Source organism: Protopterus annectens, chromosome 7.part1, assembly GCF_019279795.1.
Source record: "Protopterus annectens isolate FY-2018-M chromosome 7.part1, PAN1.0, whole genome shotgun sequence".
NCBI lineage: Eukaryota > Metazoa > Chordata > Ceratodontiformes > Protopteridae > Protopterus > Protopterus annectens.
The window spans coordinates 332240151-332261163 of NC_056740.1; the positions used below are offsets into that span (position 1 = coordinate 332240151).

General features: G+C 42.1%; 1 protein-coding gene across 1 annotated transcript in view; it reads right to left on the reverse strand.

The window, feature by feature from the left end:
* Window positions 1-686: 686 nt before the first annotated feature.
* Window positions 687-21013, reverse strand: part of LOC122807752 — a 190401-nt gene continuing 170074 nt past the window's right edge. The window contains exon 3 of the mRNA XM_044078748.1: window positions 687-2236. Within this exon, the coding sequence (XP_043934683.1) occupies window positions 1677-2236 (560 nt within the window). The 3' untranslated portion in view covers window positions 687-1676. The remainder of the gene's footprint in view (window positions 2237-21013) is intronic.

A 21013-nucleotide genomic window follows, 5' to 3' on the forward strand; every position in this document is an offset into this window, starting at 1 on the left:
TTTTGATAAGCTCCTTGGAATGTCTTGTTGACATTTTGTACATTAGAAGTTTTTAAACCATTCAAGACATTTTATTTACTGTTCACTATTTGTATAGAATTAAGTATCTATTATTAAATATTTATTATTCATATTAGAAATAATTTAATTAATTATTTATTATTTATAATTTATTATTCACCATTCATTGTTCACAATCTTAATATTCTTCATATTTATATACATATTTATATACATATTTATAATCATATTTATATATAATTATTTATTTACTCATCATACATTTATTAATTTAATTACTCAGTATTTTTAGGAATGTATATTTAGAACATTTTTACCCTGTATTAGTCAATGCATTTGATGTGGTTCAACATGAATATGAAACGCCCTTTTAAATTTTAAATTCACATTGTATTAAGTAATTAATCAATTCACTTAACTACTATTGGGAATTAAGAACAATATAAAAGATTGTTGGTGTTAGTTTATAACTAGATTCTGAAGAAGTCTCCGTTCTAGGAGATGAAAGCGCTAAATCTGATGTTTCTCTACGTTTGTTTTGTTTATTTTCATTAAAGAATTAGTTTTCGCATACTTCGTCTATTTGTGGTTCTATGCTGGCAATCACAACGGAGATCTAGCAGGAGAAAGTGGGATATAAAGGACAGCCTTTATAGTGCCGGGACACAATTGTTTTTGGTGGCATAAACACCTGTATATTGTCTTATGGGACAGCAGCAGTGAAAAGAGCCAACAATTCACTTTGCAACTTAAAACTCTTGTCCTCATGAAGGCCACACACCAACTGATTTCCAAATAACTCATTCATGTTCATAATTTAGGGGACAAAAGCTATGGACAGTATAGCTTGCAAAAGACCTACATTTTGCTATCTTACAAAAAAGTAGATATAAATATTTTAAGATATCAATAATAATAATGTGCAATTTATTTCACTTGCAAGACATGTATAATTGGTTCCCTTTATGCTGCTATAATTATTTCACCCTCATTCTGTTGTAGTTTTAGGCACACTGGAGAAAATGTGATCATAGTATGAATTGCAAAGCTGCTGCCTTATCAATGCAGGGCTCTTCTGTGACATCTTAAAGTGGAGATAAACAGCCAAAAATGTAACATTCACAGTCAGTCCACTGATTTGTGTCAGGGAACCTGTCTGTATCATTGGTGACACAGGTTCAGGACTAAGTCTGCATATTTGAACAGTCATCCAGGAGACAATGACTGAGAATCCTATATGCTGCTGTCTTTATCATACAGAGAAACTGTATGTCTGAATCCCCAAAAGAGCCTGTGGAAACTAAAATGCATATCAAATTGTGAGGAAGGTGGAGAGGGAACTTCGAAAAATGTTCAAATAAATTTGCAGTTTGCGCTGCATGCCACTCCTTACTGTATTTGGATAGCAAATAATATCAAGGTTATCAGTCCAGGGCAAATTGACTAACAGATGGCATGACAGTGAGCAAACAAGCATCCAAAGAAGTGCTAGTAAGGATCAAATGGAGATTTGCTGCAAAAAATATTCTGTCCTTCATTGCACAATTACAGTTTTCCCCACATACATGACATCTGTACATGGATATAAATGCACATGCGGGCACATGCACACACAACAACGCACACAAGTACTCAGACTCTTTACAGATTGGCCATCAGTAATTTAATTGTTTCATCATAAAATACACAGTGTGCTGCCTTTCTTGCCTTTGTAGTGGAGTATGGTGCTTAGGCAGTTCAAAAAATGAAAAGGTGAAATTTCGGCTGAAACTGAGGTTTGAAATATTGCGTACAGGAGGCAGTTTGCTTCCCTGAAACTTGCATCTTGGTCTTCTCTTGGACTTACTTCCTTGGTTCTTTGTTGAGTTTTTTACATCTGTAGTTACCATTTTCAGAGCTTTGTTGGTAAAACTATGCTGTAGAGCTTGGTAGGTTGTGCATTTATCATTTTCATCTTTATTCAAAAAGCTTAGCAGTTCTGGAGTGTCCAGGGAAAAACTTGGATTGCTGATAGGATTTGGTGATGAAATACGGTGGTGAGAGTAGGGGATTATTGGATATGGAATTGAACTGAATGAAGATTCTGACAAGGAAGGTCCTGCCCAAGGAGTCATATCATTGCTGAAGCTTGAATGGTGTTTTTTCTTTGCTTTCAGTGGGACTTTTCTGGGTGTTGAACAGCTGGAAAAGACTGTCTGCTTCTGGATTGTTTTATCTGTGTATGAGAAAGCAAAATATAAATTTAATGAAAGATATTGGTTCATACAGATCTTATTCAAGGTCTTAATGCCTAGGACTGGCTAAGCTGTATGACAGGTTGAGATTTTAGATGCAGATCAACACCCAAGTAACAAGCTGGATTTATAAAAAACAGGATGACTAAAGGACTATTTAAGAGGCAGAAACATTTTTAACAGCATGTTTTTTTCCTGGAGTAGGGGCACAAGCTCTATTATGTTATTGACATTTGGCAGGGGCCAAGTAGGTTAATGCCGTCAAGTAGAATAAAACAGGAGAGCACTGGCAGATACAGTATGCATGTTGACTAGAAACCTTGTACTCAGACCTTCATAAAGTTAAACCTGTATCTCACACAGCATTTCTCATAGTGCATGATCCTACAGGATAGGTATACAAACTAGGTCTAGAACTTGGGAAATACCACTGAAACCAGGATACCAAAATACTGGGACAGTTTATCAGCTCTAGTTATATTTATTCAATCTTTGTATGAAATATGTACTATTTTTGATATCTGAGATACAGTGTCCAATTTTAGGGGCAGTTCCAGATGGAGATAAAAAAATAATGCTCTTGCAGACATGATTGCATAATGTTCATTTGAAGGTAAGAACAAGAAAAGCAGTAAATGCAGGCAATATGTAGCTGAAGTAAACTGAACCTACACGTTTAAGGTCATGAAGAAGAAGGAGATGAAGGTACATACTGTGGCATCTCAGAAGGCATCCAAATAGTGGATGAAGAGAACTGGCAATGACACTATAGAGGACACTATAGAGGTATGCAAGGATCATGTCATAAAATAGCACTGAAAAGAGAATTCTCTTTGAACAGTTTTGGATTCTGCCAAAGGGCTGACTGGTCTTAGTAATGAATTTGAAAGTAGTTTTGCTTGTTGCCCTGAACTGAAAGGCAAAGTTGTATCAGTGAAAATCTAGGACTGGGAACATTAAGATGGGCACAACTGGCTGAAGACAGCTAGTGGATGACATGAAGAGGAAACATCACAGCAGTATGACCACTGAATACTGTGGTATAGTATTTTGTTATAAAATAGCCTAAGGAGCTAATAGTAGTAAATATATACCATCTGCCAGACACCACTGCAATAAAACAAGCATCACAATAATGTAGACCTTTAAATGTAACACAGATGGTATATTTCACAAGTTAATAGACAGCACCACAGAACAAGGCAAAAGTATGTTTGCAACCTTTTATAGCAGGATAGTGGTAGGGACTGTGAAGAAATTAGACACTTTTATCTGTCCTAACATGGCTGTCTGAAGTTCTGTACATAATTTCAGATTAGCCTGTGTAATATATGCCAGCATGACTAGATATGATATTGTAAATAACTTCTTATATGTTAATTAATACTATGTTTGTACAGGATGTTTTAAAAATTGAACAGTATTCCTTTACATTTCTAACTGTGCATGTTTATACAGGAGATTCTAAATGCAGACTGTCTCAGAGTCAGTTTATCTACAGATTATGTCATCTGAATGTGTTCAGATGCTCTGTGTTTACTGTCAGAGACTGAAAGACAGGAAGGAACTTTAAAAGAACAGCTGTTTGTTGATTTTCAAAAAGTGAAATGAAAATAAGAACTGCAACAGTTAAGACAGTTAACCTACTTTATAACAGGGCCTGCTGAAGACAGTTTAAACAGATGAGTTCATAATTCAGTTGAGTTGAGTTGTGTTCACAGTTGTACTGAGCACTGGATACCCAGAGAACTCACCAAGAAGTGTAAGCATGCCTTTGTTCAATGTAATATTTAGTTTAGATCAGGGACAGTGTTCTTCAGTTATATAAAAAATTATAGCTAATTGGTCAGACTTTTTCTAAATGCTGGATTTCTATCCTTCAGTATTAATTTCATTTTCCTGATTGAATTCTTTTTGTTTATTGAAATTACTGTTCTATATTTTTAATCATTTTGCTCATTATTAAATATTTCTATTAACTTACATTGTGGCTGGTCAATTAATGTATTCTTTAGTGATTTGAGAGTACTTATACCTGCTTAGATAATTCTCGGGCCACTCTGAAACCTGGCTGCTTTAGGTCATTTGCTACAATTTGTTCTGATGTCTAATTTTTAAAAATTGGACACCCCTTTGAAGAGGCATGTAGACACTCTGGTGTCAATGTTTTACCATATTATTTTGGAGAAGGGACATAGCTGGAAATTTATTTTATTTAGCATTTGTTTACCGGAAAGTCCAACTTGGAATGAGCCAGTTTTTAGTGGAGGCATGGGGAGAAATGCTCTAGATGCATGTCTTTGTAATGTGGGAGGAAACCCACATGAATGCAGGGAGGACATGCAAACTCTGCACAGAAGGCATCTCAGCTGAGAATTGAACCAGAGAACCTCTTGCTGTGAGGAGACAATGCAAACAGCTGCACCACTACATCACTGGAAATCTGTGTCAAGTTTTCCCAGAAGTGTTTGGATGCTACACCAAAGTATTATACGAGTATGGAATCAGGAATATCTGACAGGACAAAATCATCCTCCTAAAGGAAGAGTAAACTTGTCTGGTGGGGCATCTGCAATAAATAAACTGTATAACAGAAGGAAAAAAATGCTGTCCAGGACCAAGAAGGAGCAGGTGCCTAACTGGAAGCAATCTCTTCTTAGCCTGAACAAGCAAATAAAAGCACTAGTGAAGTCCTCCAAAGCCAAATTGTGAGTCCAAACTGGCCACATCTACTAAAGACAGTCATAAGGCCTTCTTTACATATGTCCATAGTCTCAAATGAAGTACTCAGATCTACTCAGAACTGGTGGTCAAGGATACCTCATATACAAATGCCATAGATATAGCCAACCTGCTGGCAGACAGGCTCAGCAAAAACTTCACCCCTCTGTTTCACCCATCAGCAAATCAGGACATCCTCAGCACCTGTTCCTCTCCCATCATCTCTAGGGAGCAAGTTATCACTGCCCTCTCAAAGGCAAAAAATACAGCCTCCATGGGACCTGATAACATCCCTGGCTGCATTCTACATGAACTCAGGCAGGAATGTGCAGCACCATTAGGCACCTATTCAACCAAAGCCTGAGTAATGGCTTCATCCCAACTGAGTGGAGGACAGTCTCTGTCATCCATTTGCACAAAAGTAGAGCATCCACTGATCCAGGAAATTATAGACCCATCAGCCTAACTAGCCAAGGCCATGGAATGGATTATCATGGACCTCATTAACAAGGACATTGGTGACCTCCAAACACTTGATCCCACATAGTTTGGTTTTGTCAAGTGGAAGTCATGCCTGTTAAATGTGGTTGACTTTTTTGAGACAGACATCGAAGCCATGGACAAAAGAAAGACAGTGCACACTGCCTACCCTGACCTGGCCAAAGCCTTCGATACTATTCCCCAGTTGGTTATAATAGATAAACTCTCTCAACTAGGTTATCAGATGAGTATCAAACTGGTTCACTGATAGAAACCACCTAGTCAAAATAGGGGAAACTACTTCAAGCGGTAGACCCATAATGAGTAGTGTACCCCATGGATTGGTCTTGGGGCCTCTGTTGTTTGGGATATGCTTTTCTGAGGTGCAGGCCAAAATCAGTGTACTATGGCTGACCAAGTTTGCAGATGACTGCAAGCTTGGCACTGTCATCAATTCCCCTAGTGATGTGGACATCCTCCAAGAGGGTCTCATCCAAATAAATGACAGGTGCCAGAAACATGGCCTCAAACTGAATGCCAAAAAAAGCATCATCATCCCCTTTGGGGAGAGTAACTTCCCCACAAATTATCATATTAATAACAGGGTCCTAAGCACGCAATCAGTCACTAGGGACTTGGTCTCCCAGGTTGATTGAAAACTGACTTTTGACCACCATATTGCCTCCGTTGTATGGAAAGCTTTCTACATGGTCCACCTCATTAGGAAGCGTACCGCATCCAGGGACAAGGAGGTCATAACATCCCTGTATTCTTCCCTTATAAGACACATTATTGAGTACAACACCCCTTTCTGCATGTACCTCACAAAGCACATGCAGCAGCTGGAGAGACCACAGAAGTTCCTCACCAGGAGAATTCAAGGCCTCATATGTCTACCCTACACAGGCTAAAAGCCCTTTCCCTCTACTCAGTCTCATACAGACTCCTCAGAGGTGACCTCTGTCTGGCATACACTCAGACCCCACCTTAATGGGACTGCTGCACATCTGCAAGCCAAGCTTCACTCAGGTAATCTACACGAGTGACCTCAACCTGGTCTGTGACATCAATAGGACTTGTTGGTGAGACAGATTTGTGCCCCAGAGACTCCCTCTTCTGTAGAATAGACTCCCTCTCCATGTCAAGCAGTGACCCTCATTAACCTTGTTTAAGTGCAACCTGGATAATTGGATGGGGAACAGAAAATACTCCCTTGGGATTCCACCCATGTCCCTACTGCCTAGGGGCATTGGGTGCAGACTTGATGGAACATGGGCTAAATTCTTGGCTAGGCTTGTAAGGGCCTCAGGGCCAATAGCCTAGTAACTTCCTATGATCCTATGATGTGTGAGATTCAATTTATTTAGATGTGAGTGTATCAGCAGTCTTAAACTGGGACACATTGCTCTTTTTTTAATTTCTCCAAGTCTTTTGGGTTTCTAATACCACGACGGGAATGGACCCCATTCCTATGTCAAAGTATGATTAAAGCTCATGAAATTAGTATTGTTTAACTCTTTGATGTTAGCCAAAAGTGCTCTTCGCAGCACCCGCAATGTGCCCAGTAATGACTCCTTCTGCAATTCGTTATGGTGTTACATGAATTGGTAACATATCTAAATACAACTGTAAATTATTTTTTATAAGACCAGTTGCTCCTACTACTATTGGAACTGTTGGGTATCTTTCTTCCACATGGCTCTCATTTTTGCCTGCAGATCGAGGTATTTTATGACTTTGTGTCTCTCTCTGTACACAAGACACTGTATTCACTAGGTGTGGCAATTTCAATGATCAATGCTACTTTTGTTTTCTATTCTTGGACCACTATATTCAATTTTCTAGCATCTATCTTTTGAACTGTTGGTATTGGTTGATCCCATGTGATACAAACCATCATTTTCTATGATTCTTTGTAGCTCATGTTTCCAGTGTTTTTCAGCCACTTCGATACCATAATGTTTGCACAATCTCCAGTGTAACAATCTTGCCACATTATTATGCCTTTCAGTATACAGTCCCTCTGCCATTAGAGAGTCGCAACCAGCAATAAGGTGTATGACTGTTTCCAATTCGATTCCACAAAACCTATATATGTCTGTTTCTCCCACATGTTCAATGCACTTGGTAAACTATCGTGTACATAGCCCACTATCTTGGGCTGCCAATATTAACCTTTCATTTCTTGATGTAAATTCACCTCTCCTTAATCATTCCTGCGTTCGTTCTTGAGCAACATGAGGCTCTTCCAGAAGTTTTCTATACTTGCAACTATATTTATGTTTTTTCCATATTTCTTGCCTTCTCATCTAGTCCTTCACCTTATATTCCTTCTTTTGTTTTTTAGCACATTCAGTTGCTGCCTGGTTTTTATCCACTTCTGGTTTGATTTCCATTCCTGCTTGATGACGATATGCTTCTGCTAAATTAAGCAGAGATGTCGTCTTAGATTTATTCTCCTCATGTTTCAAAACTTTCACCACATTTGGCTCTTGTGAGGTCAGTAGATATGTATGAGTCCCACGACTGCAGATCTATACATGTAATCAATTTCAAGGAGGCTCATCCCTCCTTCAGAACGGGGAATATATAATCTTGGCAAATACTGATTTTTATAAATCATTTGGTGAGCATGAAGCATCCTTCTTGTTTTAATATCCAATCTATCCAACACTTTTTGGGGCCAGTCAATCACTCCAAAACTATAAATTAGGACAGGAAGAGCAAATTGATTTATAGCTTGGATCTTGTTTCTAGGTGTCGTTGTTTTCAGGATTAATTTAAGTCTTCTAAAGTACTCCCTACTAAGCTTTATTCACATTTCTTCATGTTTTATTGCTGATCCTTTATCAATTCCCAAGTATTTATACACCTCCCTCTTGCTCAAGTTCTTTTATATCACATTCTTGTCCCAAACTGATGTTTTCCTGGTGCTGTAATTTTCCTTTTTTAAAGGTTGCTTTTGCACATTTATCAAGACAAAATGACATTCCAATATCATCTGAAAAAGTTTTGACAACCTGCAGCTGTGCTTTTAGTTCCTCATCTGATGAGCTATACAATTTTAAATCATCAACAATTGTGACGATTGCTCTGTAGTGTGTAATAAGAAGTTACATTAGGGGTGGACAGAAGTATAAAGTCTAGTCCCAGATTATAGAGTGTGTTCCTGTTGTGCTGTTAGGGGAAACTGTGGAATATTATAGGTTCATAGGGTCAGAGTTGTTTACTAGGCTAACGACCACAAGGGCCTTTTTAAGCCTAGCCAGGTATCTGAAATCTCTGATGAGTTCTGATACCCTTTATAAGTGTAAGCAGGGGATTGGGAGATGAAACATTTACAAGCAGGGGCCTGGGAGATGAACCATTTACAGGTTGCCTGTGTCCATTAGAGACATAGGTGCCAAACTAGGGATGGATTTCCTGTTCCACCATCCAATTGTTCAAGTTGCACATGAATTGGGTTAGGGAGGAACTCTGCTTCACATGGATGCAGAGCCTGTTCCATTGACAGGGTAGTCTCTGGGATACATACCTGTCTTTCCAGCAGGTCCTATTCAGATCATAGGCAAGTTTTAAGTCTTTAGAATGGGTAAATCTGGTGCTGTTTGTTTTATGGATATACAGGAGGTCCATCAGAGTGGGGTCTGACAATGCCCTGTGTGCCAGGCATAGATCTCCCCTAAAAAGCCTGTATTTGACAGAATACAGGGATAGGGCATTGAGTTAGTCTGCACAGGACATATTACTTACACCCTGTATTCTTTTAGTAAAGAACCTCTGTGGACGTTCCAGTTGTTAGGTAGGTACATACCAAAGGGGGCATTGTACTCAATGATAGGTCTGATGAATGCCAAATACAGTGGAACAATGACTTCCTTGGACTTAGATGCCATACCTTTGTTTATAAGTTGTGCAACATAGAAGTATTTCCTCACCACTGTAGACACATGATGATCAAAGGCTAGATTACTATCTATGTGTGTCCCTACGTCCCTGACTTCTGGGTCAACTCTAAGGGCTGTGTTGTCAATATGCTAGTTACCAGGGATGGATGATTTCCCCAAAGGATACTATTATGCATTTCTTGGCATTTAGTTTTAGTCCATGACTCTGACACCAGTTGTTTGTCTCTGTCAGCCCCTCCTGGAGAACATTTGTGTCAGTGTGAGATTTAATGACAGCTCCTAATTTGCAATCATCTGCAGATTTAACCAGCCAGAGACCACTGACATTGGCCTTGACTTCTGAAAAGTAAATGCCAAAAAGGAGCAGTCCAAGGACTGATCCCTGAGGAACTCCACTTGAGACTGGCCTTTTTGTAGAGGTGGACTCCCCAATTCTAACATCCTGGGTTCTGTCTGTGAGCCAGTTGGCTATCCACTGGGTGACATATGGCGTTTGTACCTAATCTCCTGAGTTTGTCAACAATGCCCAAGTGGGGTATTGTGTCAAATGCCCTTGCCAGGTAAAGGTAGGCAGTGTGAACAATTTTGTCCTCATCCATTGCTTTGGTGACTACTCAAAGAAGTCCACCAGGTTGAGTAGGCATGATCTGCCTTTTACGAAACCAAACTGGGTTGGGCCCAGTGTGTGGAGGTTTACTATATCTCTATTGATCATCTCCATGGCTTTACATATAAGACTAGTGAGTAACTGTATTTAGAGCACAACCTAGAGCTGTTTACTGAATTTCCTGTTTGCACTTATTTTTAAAATCGTTTTTTTCTCAAAACTTGCATTTTACCTGTCTTTGGCCTAGCACTCTTGTGTGGGGTCATTTACTGCACTATTATAACTTGTTGATACTTGTGAACCTCTGCTATCTCTGAAAAAACAAAAAAACAAAAAAAAATCTTGCTTTTTTCCCACTTTTCTGAGATTTAAAAAAGTTCAGTTACAGGCTTGCTGTTCTTGAACTGTTTGTAAGTTTCCGTGAGGCCATTTTTTGCTTGGGCTAAAGGGAAGTCTTTCTGTTGATCAGTGGCAGTGAAAAACATTGAGCAGCCTGCCTGCCCCTGTGGGAGTGGTTACTGACTTGAAACTGTAGTTTTATTGGCCATTTTGGGTCAATTCCAAAACTCCTTCATCTTCCGCCCTTAAAACCCTCTTTTGCGCGTTTTTGCGCGTTTTTGTGCAGAGCGCAACAGCGGGCAGCTCCGCCTAATTGGGTTTAAACTATTCCTGGCTCCACAAAGTCTGCTCTTCACTTTTTCCCTTAGAACTGCTCTATCTCTCAATTTAAACACCATATTCTCATTCTAAGACCCTTCACTGGTCCAATTAAGTAATCCTACAAGTTAGCACTATTAAACCATAAGCACTACTTACTCTTATACTCTCTACAATTACCCTGTCCTCTATTGGTCCGTCTTAAATTCAGTTTCCCTATATTACTCTAGCATGTCCAAAGGTCAGTCAATGGTTTCCTCTCCAGTCCAGCTGGTGAATCTGGGAATTCTGAGGCAATGTTACAACTGTCTCATGTACATGGACAACCCTCTCCTCCTCCAAACAGGTTCAAATATATGTGAGAGATGCAACTATTTAGCCAAATTGGAGGCTGAGCTCTCTCATCTCAAAACTGGTGTAACCAGTCAGGAGGAGAAGGTAACCTCACACAACACAATTCCAGTATCACATAGTCCCACCACATCAGCAAACCAAACACATAAATACACAAAAACATACTCGGAGGCTCTAAATAAAAATCTACCTAAGCAACAGAGACCTCCAAAGCAGACATCCAAGCAAACGCTACCTCAAAACAAAACACACACAACACATAACCCACAAAGTCAGTGTGCCAAGCAGCCACAGCCTTTAAGGCTGAATAACACACCTCATACTCTTGTAATAGGTGACTCTATTGTCAGACACACTGAAGTCCCACTCACTAGGCTGAATAAAGAGAAGGTCACAGGGAGCTGCCTGTCGGGTGCTAGGATCCGCCACATAACGCAAGCACTCAGGTCACTCCAAAGCAAATACAAATATGACTCAGTCATTGTACATGCTGGTGTGAATGACCTGAGACGTACCTCCCTGGACTACATGAAAAGAGACATAGAGGAGCTCTCTGATCATGTAGCCCAGGCTGGGATGACCCTGACCTTGAGCAGCATCTTACCCTCACCTAGAATGATGCCACAGTACAAAGACAAAATGATCGATTTTAACAATTGGCTAAAATTTTGGTGTCATTCAAAGGGGATCCAGTGTCTGTCAGCCTGGGATGACATGCTCGACAAGCCATGTTGATTCGCTAGGGACGGCTTGCATCTGTCACCACTGGGCTTTCAGATATTGGCAAAGGCTCTTGCCACCCCCATAGTGCCTTTTTTAGGCAAGGCTCAAAAGTCAAACCCACCCCCATAGACAGCACAAGGAACAAGAAACTAAGGGTAATGCTGCTAAACGCCAGAAGTCTTAACCTCAAGATGCACGCACTCAAAGCTCTCCTCAATATGGAGAACATCAATATCTGTGCAGTGACAGAAACCTGGTTCAAGGCTCCAGAGAGCACACCAGCACTACCAGGCTATACCTCATATCATGCTTTTCGGCCCCAAAACCCGGACCGAACCACAAAAGGAGGGGGAGTTTCCATATTTATCAAGGATATCCACACCTCCAGGTTAGTGGCATTGCACGAAGTATCGGAGACCATCCATGTGCAACTAACAGTGGGCAAGACTGCTTTTCAGTTTATAGCATCCTACAGACCACCCTCTCAAAGTCAGGAATCCCACTCGGCTTTCCTGAAAACATTGGAGAATATGAAGATCTCTCCGAACACCATTATATTGGGTGACTTCAACTACCCAAACATTGACTGGGAGCACTACTCAAGCCCCAGCACCTTAGCCCAAAGGTTCCTGGAAATTATAAACTCAAATGCTATGGAACAACTAGTCACCACTCCCACAAGAGGGGACAACATACTAGACCTGATCATTACCAACATGGGGACTCTATGCTACACACCAGAAGTATATCCCTCATTGGTAAGATCAGACCATAAATTAATTTCACTGGATGTCCACATCCCGACCCCACCCCCAGCCCAGAAAACCACAGTGAAAAACTTCTCAAAAGCAAACTTCTCACTTCTCAAAACCGAAGTGGAATCCTTCAAGGCCCCGGGGCCAGTGGAAACTACGGCCCAAACTGCAGAATCCTATATAAATGCATTCTACGGACATCTCCAGGAATGCATGGATCATGCTATCCCAAACAAAACCAAGACCCAATCATCCAAAGGCAGGCATCCAGTCTGGTGGACCCCTGCCATAAATAAACTGTACAACAGAAGGAGGAAGCTACTACATGATAGAGCAAAATCCCTAATAGGGAAGGCATCTCTGATTAGTACTAGAAAAAAATTACGATCCCTCATAAAATCCTCCAAGGCCAGCTTCGAGAGAAAAATTGCACAGGACACCAAAGACAATCATAAGGCTTTTTCAGTTATGTTAGAAACCTGGGATGCAACTCCCAGACTTGTTCTGAGTTGATTCTAAATGACAAAAAATACACTGAACCCACAGACATCGCCAATATCCTGGCAGACAGGTTCAGTGCAAACTTCTCCACCCCCCCCCAAAAGAGCAAGTATCTATCCCGGCAGAGGGCTGCCTCCCAAACATCTCTGATGCTCAGGTGAAGGCTGCCCTCTCCAAAGCAAAAAACACTGCTTCCATGGGACCAGATGGCATCCCAGGTTGTGTCCTACATGAACTCCAACAGGAACTCCAACAGGAACTAATCCCTCAAATAAAACAGCTATACAATCTCAGCCTCACTACAGGATATGTGCCCACAGAATGGCGTACAGCAACAGTGGTCCCACTCCACAAAGGTGGAGCCTCTACGGACCCTGGAAACTATCACCCCATAAGCCTGACTAGCTTAGTCTGCAAGGCTATGGAGAGGATCATCATGGAGCTCATAAACAAAGACATTGGGGACCTACAGACACTAGATCCTACCCAGTTCGGCTTTGTCAAGGGCAGATCCTGCCTTTTGAACCTGGTTGACTTCTTCGAAACAGTCACCAAAGCCATAGATGAAGGGAAGGTAGTCCACACAGCCTATCTGGACCTTGCAAAGGCATTTGACACAATACCCCACTCGGGCATCATAGATAAGCTATCCAGCTGAAATATAAACCCCTATATCACAAGATGGGTCACAAACTGGCTCAAAGACAGAACCCACAGAGTGAGAGTTGCTGGAGCCATGCCGGACTCGAAACCGGTCACAAGTGGCATCCCACAGGGTTCTGTCCTGGGACCACTCTTGTTCGGTATATACTTTTCCGAGGTACAGGCAAATGTGGGAGGACTATGGCTCACCAAGTTCGCAGACGACTGCAAACTGGGCGCCATAATCAACTCTCCAGCTGACACAAACATCCTTCAAAAAGATCTCACCGAGACAGATAACTGGTGCCAGCACCATGGTTTAAAGCTAAATGCCAAAAAATGTATAGTCATACCCTTTGGCAAAAACAATGTGCCCACAAATTACCACATAGGCGGAAACCCATTAAGTACAGAGAAAGTTATTAGGGACCTGGGGACCCAAGTTGATAGCAATCTCTCCTTTGAAAACCACATTGCCAAAGTGGTTAGAAAGACCTTCTACATAGCCCACCTCATCACGAAGGGTTTCACATCTAGATGTGATCTAGATGTGATCTTTTTTTTACCAGAAAGGCTCATCCAGACTCTGCTACACTTTGCTGTGAAGGAAAGGTTAGTTTGCTGTTATTTTTTGTATTTCTGTATTGCCTTTCTATATTTTGAATACTGTAGTTTGTTTTCTTTACCTTGTGTTTTGCTTGCATTCTGTTTAACAGCATATTAAAACTTCAAAAGAGACCACAGCTCTCTCTGTTCTGAGTCAGGCAGAATTTTTCCCTCCCTCCCACCCATTTAAGTTGTCTTGTTAAATACCACTGTCTTTCTAGTTGCCCGCCTCTTATGTTAATCTGACCATATATCTCATTTCTCTCTACTTTCACTGGCTTATGTGAGTAATCACAAAACCATCACTTTTGAAATCCCACCCCTTCAATTATTTAAATTTATTGGCCATCCTACAGTATTTCATAGTACCAAAATACAAAAGTAACCACCCCTTTCAGTCCATCTTGCTGTTTTAAAAATAGTAACTCTCCACTAAACCTTAACTTTTTAAACAGGTAAAACTCAAGTTACCTACTTTCATATCTAACTTCTCTAGTGCACACTGCAGAGTGCATTCTTTTCAATCTTACCTTTAAGCATCCCTGTTACTAGCACTTTCTCTAATACCTAAAAGATCATCTCTACTTGACTCCAAGTAGACTTTTCTCTATCTGTTAAACCTAGCACTTGCTCCTACAGTACTTATTACCTTGATACGGCACTCTTATAGATAGCACCCCAAAAGGCAAACCCCCATTTCTTGGTCACCACGTCCCCGGAATCTCTTTTAAAGTTTTTTTGTCTAGTCCTTCTAGCATGTCGAGGGATCAGTTGCTAGTGTCCTCTCCTGCTCAGCTGGTGAACCTGGGAATATTGAGGCAATGTTACAATTGCCTCATGTACACAGACAACCCTCTCCTCCTCCCACAAAACACAAATACATGCGAGAGATGCAACTATACGGCCAAACTGGAGGCTGAGCTCTCTCAACATAGGACTGGCAAGACCAGTCAGGAGGAGAAGGTTACCACACACACTATAGACCCAGTCTCACATAGTACCATCACAACCTCAAATCATACACATAAACACACAAAGACATACTCGGCTCTGATCAAAAATCTACCAAAACAGCAGAGGCCACCAAAGCAGACACCCAAACAACCACCACCTCAGAACACAACACCTGCAACACATAGACCTCACAGTCAGAGTGTCAAACAGTCACAGCCCTTAAGGCCAAACACAATGCCAGACACACTAGTCATTGGTGACTCCATAGTCAGACACACTGACGTCCCGCTCACCAGACTGAGTAAGGAGAAGGTCACAGTAAGCTGCCTGTCGGGCGCTAGAATCCGCCACATAACGCAAGCACTCAGGTCTCTCAACAGCAGGTACAAATATGACTCAGTCATTGTCCACGCTGGTGTAAACGACCTGAGACGCACCTCCTTGGACTACATGAAAAGAGACATTGAGGAGCTCTCTGATTATGTAGCCCAGGCAGGTATGACCCTGACCTTGAGCAGTATCCTACCTTCACCAAGAATGATGCCACAATACAGAGATAAGATGATCAGCTTTAACAATTGGCTTAAACTCTGGTGTCATTCAAAGGGGATCCAATGTCTGTCTGCCTGGGATGACATGCTGGACAAGCCACGCTGCTTCTCAAGGGACGGCTTGCACCTGTCACCCTGGGATTCCGGATATTGGCAAAGGCTCTTGCCACCCCATAGTGCCTTTTTAGGCAAGGCTCAAATTCTAAACCTACCACCCTAGAACACAAAAAGGAAAAAACTAAGGGTAATGCTGCTCAATGCCAGAAGTCTAAATCTTAAAATGCACGACTCGAGGCCCTTCTCAGTATGGAGAACATTGATGTCTGTGCAGTGACAGAAACCTGGTTCAAGGCTCCTGAGAGCACCCCAGCACTATCAGGTTTTACCTCTTATCATGCGTTCCGCCCCAAAATCCGGACAATACCAAGAAAGGAGGGGTATCCATATTCATCAAAGACACCCACACCTCAAGACTGGTGGCAACCCACGATGCATCAGAGACCATCCAGGTGCAATTAACCATAGGCAAGACTGCTCTGCAAATTGTAGCATGTTACAGGCCACCCTCACAAACTCAGGAACCTCACATGGCCTTCCTGAATACACTAGAGGGATAAATGTATCACCAAACACCATCATACTAGGTGACTTCAATTACCCTAATATAGACTGGGAACACTACTCAAGCCCAAACACCCTAGCCCAAAAGTTCCTGGAATTCATAAACTCAAATGCCATGGAACAACTAGTCACCATCCCCACAAGAGGAGAAAACATACTTGATCTCATCATCACGAACATGGGAGCACAATGTTCAACACCGAAGTATACCCCTCACTGGTGAGATCAGATCACAAACTAATCTCGCTGGAGGTCCTCATCCCACCCCCACCTGAAATAAAAAGACCACAGTAAAGAACTTCTCGAAAGCTGACTTCACACTTCTAAAGACTAGTGTGGTCTCCTTTAAGGCCCCGAGCCGACGGAAAACAGTACTCAAGCCGCTGAATCACTTACAAATGCCTTCTACCAGCACCTGCAGGACTGCATGGATAAGGCAATCCCAAGCAAAACAAAGACTCTTTGTACCAAAGGCAAGCGTCCACTCTGGTGGACCCCAGCCATAAACAAACTCTACAACAAAAGGAGGAAGCTACTACAAGATAGAGCAAAATCCTTAAAAGGTAAGACACCCTTGATCACTATAAGTAAAAACTAAGAGCTCTCATAAAATCATCCAAAGCAAATTTTGAGAGAAAAATAGCTAAAGACTCAAAAGACAATCATAAGGCCTTCTTTAGCTATGTTAGAAACCTGGGAGGAAACTCCCAGATATGCTCAGAACTAGTTCAAAATGATGTGAAGATTACTGATCCTACAGACATTGCCAACATACTGGCTGACAGGTTCAGTGCAAACTTCTCCCCTCCCCAAAAGGAGAGATATCTATACCAAGCGATTGCAGCCCCCAAACATCTCCAACGCCCAAGTGAGAACTGCTCTCTCCAAAGCAAAAACACAGCATCCATGGGACCTGATGGTGTCCCCGGCTGTGTGCTCCACGAACTCAACGAGGAATTAAACCCACAGCTAGGACAGCTGTTTAATCATAGTCTTACCTCTGGATACGTACCCAGGAGTGGCGCACTGCAACTGTGGTCCCACTTCACAAAGGCGGTGCCTCCACCGACCCTGGAAATTACCGCCCATTAGCTTGACAAGCCTTATCTGCAAAGCCATGGAGAGGATCATAATGGACCTCATAAATAAAGACATAGGGAATTTGCAGACTTTGGATCCATCCCAGTTTGGCTTTGTCAAAGGCAGATCATGCCTTCTAAACTTGGTTGACTTTTTCGAAACAGTCACCAAAGCCATTGATGAGGGAAAGGCAGTCCATACAGCCTACCTCGATCTGGCGAAGGCCTTTGATACAATACCCCACTCGGGTATCATTGAAAAACTCATCAGCTTAAATGTTAACCGATACATCACAAGATGGGTTGCAAACTGGCTGAGTGACAGAACCCACAGGGTCAGAGTTGCTGGCGCCATGTCCGACTCAAAGCCTGTCACAAGTGGTGTACCACAGGGCTCAGTCCTGGGCCCACTCTTGTTTGGCATCTACTTTTCCGAAGTACAAGCAAACACAGGAGGGTTATGGCTGACAAAGTTTGCAGATGACTGCAAACTGGGCGCCATAGTAGAAAACACATCTGACACAGATATCCTTCAGAAGGGTCTCACAGAAACGGATAACTGGTGCCAGAGCCATGGCCTAAAGTTAAATGCCAAAAAATGCATAGTCATACCCTTCGGGAAAAACAAGGTTACCCCTAGCTACCAAATAGGTGGCAATCCACTGAGTACAGAAGAAGTTATCAGGGACCTGGGGACCCAGGTTGATAGTAGTCTGTCATTCGACACCCATGTAGCTAAAGTAGTTAGGAAGACCTTCTACATTGCCCACCTTATCATGAAGGGATTCTCATCTAGATCAAGGGAGGTCATAGTCTCCCTATACTCATCACTCATCAGACCAATGATTGAGTACAATGCCCCATTCGAATGTATCTGACCCGACACTTGCAGCAGCTGGAGAGGCCACAAAAGTTCCTCACCAAAAGGATAAAGGGTCTCAAACATCTGTCCTATGCTGCCCGACTGAAAGAACTCCAGCTCTATTCAGTCGCACCGCTTGCTCAGAGGTGACCTTTGCCTAACATACAAGGCCATGTCAAACCCAGATTTGATGAATATGCTTCACCTCAACAAATCTAGATCCGTCAGAGCCACAAGGGCGGGACACTTAAACCTCGACACGGCTATTAATAGGACGTGCTGGAGGGATAGATTCATCACCCAAAGACTCCCTATGCTGTGGAATAAAATCCCGGTATATGTGAGGCAGAGCACCTCGCTGGCCTTGTTCAAGAGAAATCTTGACCAATGGATGGGAGATCGCAGATATACCCCAGGGATTACCTCAGTGTCACTGCTCAACAGAGGCACAGCAAAATAATGGGTATAGTTCCCCATACTAAAGGGGTGGCGTAAGCCACAAAACTATGGGCTAGGCTTGTAAATGCCCTCGGGCAGATAGCCTAGTATGAACCTATGAACCTATGAACCTAGATCAAGAGAGGTAATCGTGCCCCTTTATTCATCCCTCATCAGGCCCATCATAGAATACAATGCCCCTTTTGGGATGTACCTTACCTGACACCTGCAGCAATTAGAAAGACCCCAAAAGTATCTCACCAAGAGGATCAAGGGTCTCAAACAGATGCCATATGCTGCTCGGTTAAAAAAACTCCAGCTCTACTCAGTTGCATACCGCCTACTTCGAGGCGATCTATGCCTGACATACAAAGCTATGCCAAATCCAGTATTAATGGACATGCTCCACCTCAGTAAATCTAAATCCCTTAGAGCCACACGCTCGAGGGACTTGAACCTCAGCACAGAAATAAATAGAACTTGCTGGAGGGACAGATTCATAACCCAGAGGCTCCCTTCGCTCTGGAATAGAATTCCAGTTCATGTGAGGCAGAGCACCTCACTGAATCTCTTCACCTATCTCGATAGGTGGATGGGGGATCGTAGGTTTGTCCCAGGGATTACTCCTGTGTCACTATTAGACAGAGGCACAGTAAACTAAACCTTAAAAAGGGCACAGTATACTCAAATCAAGGGGTGGGGTAAGCCATACAGAATCGGGCTAGGCTTATAATTGCCCCAGGGCAGATAGCCTAGTATGAACCTATGAACCTATGAACATATGGGTCTGTAGTTTCCAGGGTCTGTAGATGGCCCACCTTTGTGCCGAGGTATGACTGTTGTTTTTCTCCATTCATGAGGTATGAAGCCTGTTTGGAGGCTACAGTTAAATAGTAATTCCAGAGGCCCTGATAGTTCATGTTTCATGCTATTTAGAAGGCATCCTGGGATATTGTCTGGGCTCATTGATGCAGTGTTCTTGGTCTTAGAGACAGCATTAAGGACCTGTTCCCTGGTGATAGTAGGGGAGTTATATTTGATGATATTTCCTGAGGGAAGGTTGAGGGGGAGAGAGGAGTAAAGCTGGAGCTGAATTTATCAGCTAGGAGGTTTGCTGTATCTTCTGGCTCAGTATAGGTGGCTCCATTTACAATGAGCACTGCACACAATTGTGTATTGCCTTCAAGGTTGCAGACATAGCTAAGGAATGCTTTGTGGTTTTCCTTGGAGGGCAAACCTACCTCAAATTTGGCTTTGGTAGACTTTTATTTGTCCTCTGAGTTGTTTGGTTATTTTAATGAGAGTGCTTTTATCCTGCTGGGTGCTGCACTTCCTAATTTTTGCCAACATTTTTTCCTCCTGTTATACATCCAATTGATTTTGTGATTCCACCAAGATGGCTTGTTTCTAGAGTTAGTTCTGTACTTCTTCCTTGTGGGTACAGCTGCCTCTATGCAGCTATTAACATGCTTGTACAGGGTTTCTGGGAACAGTTCTGTATAGGCAGAAGTGTCCTCAGGTTCTCACTTAATAGCAGGAGGTTAAGCGTAGAATAGTTCCTGAATAGTCCTGGTTTAGCTGAAGGTCCCGATTTTATTTTTACTTCAAAGGAGACCATTTTGTGGTCTGACCTTACCAGGGAAGGCATTACAGTGGAGGGAGTGCAGCACTCTCCCATATTAGTGAGGACCAGATCCAGTACGGTTGCACCCCTGGTTGGTGTATTGACTATCTGGTCCAGGGTGTTTGTGTTTATAAAATCCAGGAATCTCTGTGCATGTACATTTGATGTCATATAGGATTCCCAGTTAGTGGGGTAATTAAAGTCACCCATGAATATGGATGGTTAGTGTTTCTAATAAGTTTAAATACATGGTATGGATTTTCTGGGTCATGGAGGGGAACCTATAGCTCGCAAGGATGTGGTACGTGATTTTACCTATGGTGATTTGAACATGGAGCAGCTCAAGTGCATTGCCCTGTTTGACCACCCTTGAAGCATGTTTATTTTTGATGAAAATAGAGACGCCTCCACCTTTAGTCCCTGCCTGTGAAGTAGCTGTTCTAAATGCGTGGAAGGAATTATAATCCTGCACTGTTGGTGTGCTGTCCATGGCTTTAAACCACGTCTCTGAGACCGCACAGAAATCAACATTCTCTAGGGTAAAAAGAGCTTACAGGGAGTGTAGTTTTTTGTTTATCTTCCTAGCATTGAGCAGTAATACCTTTAGATTTTCTTGGTTTTGATTTGCTATTTTGAAAGCACTTTCAGTCTAGCATTGCCTAAAAAAGGCATTAT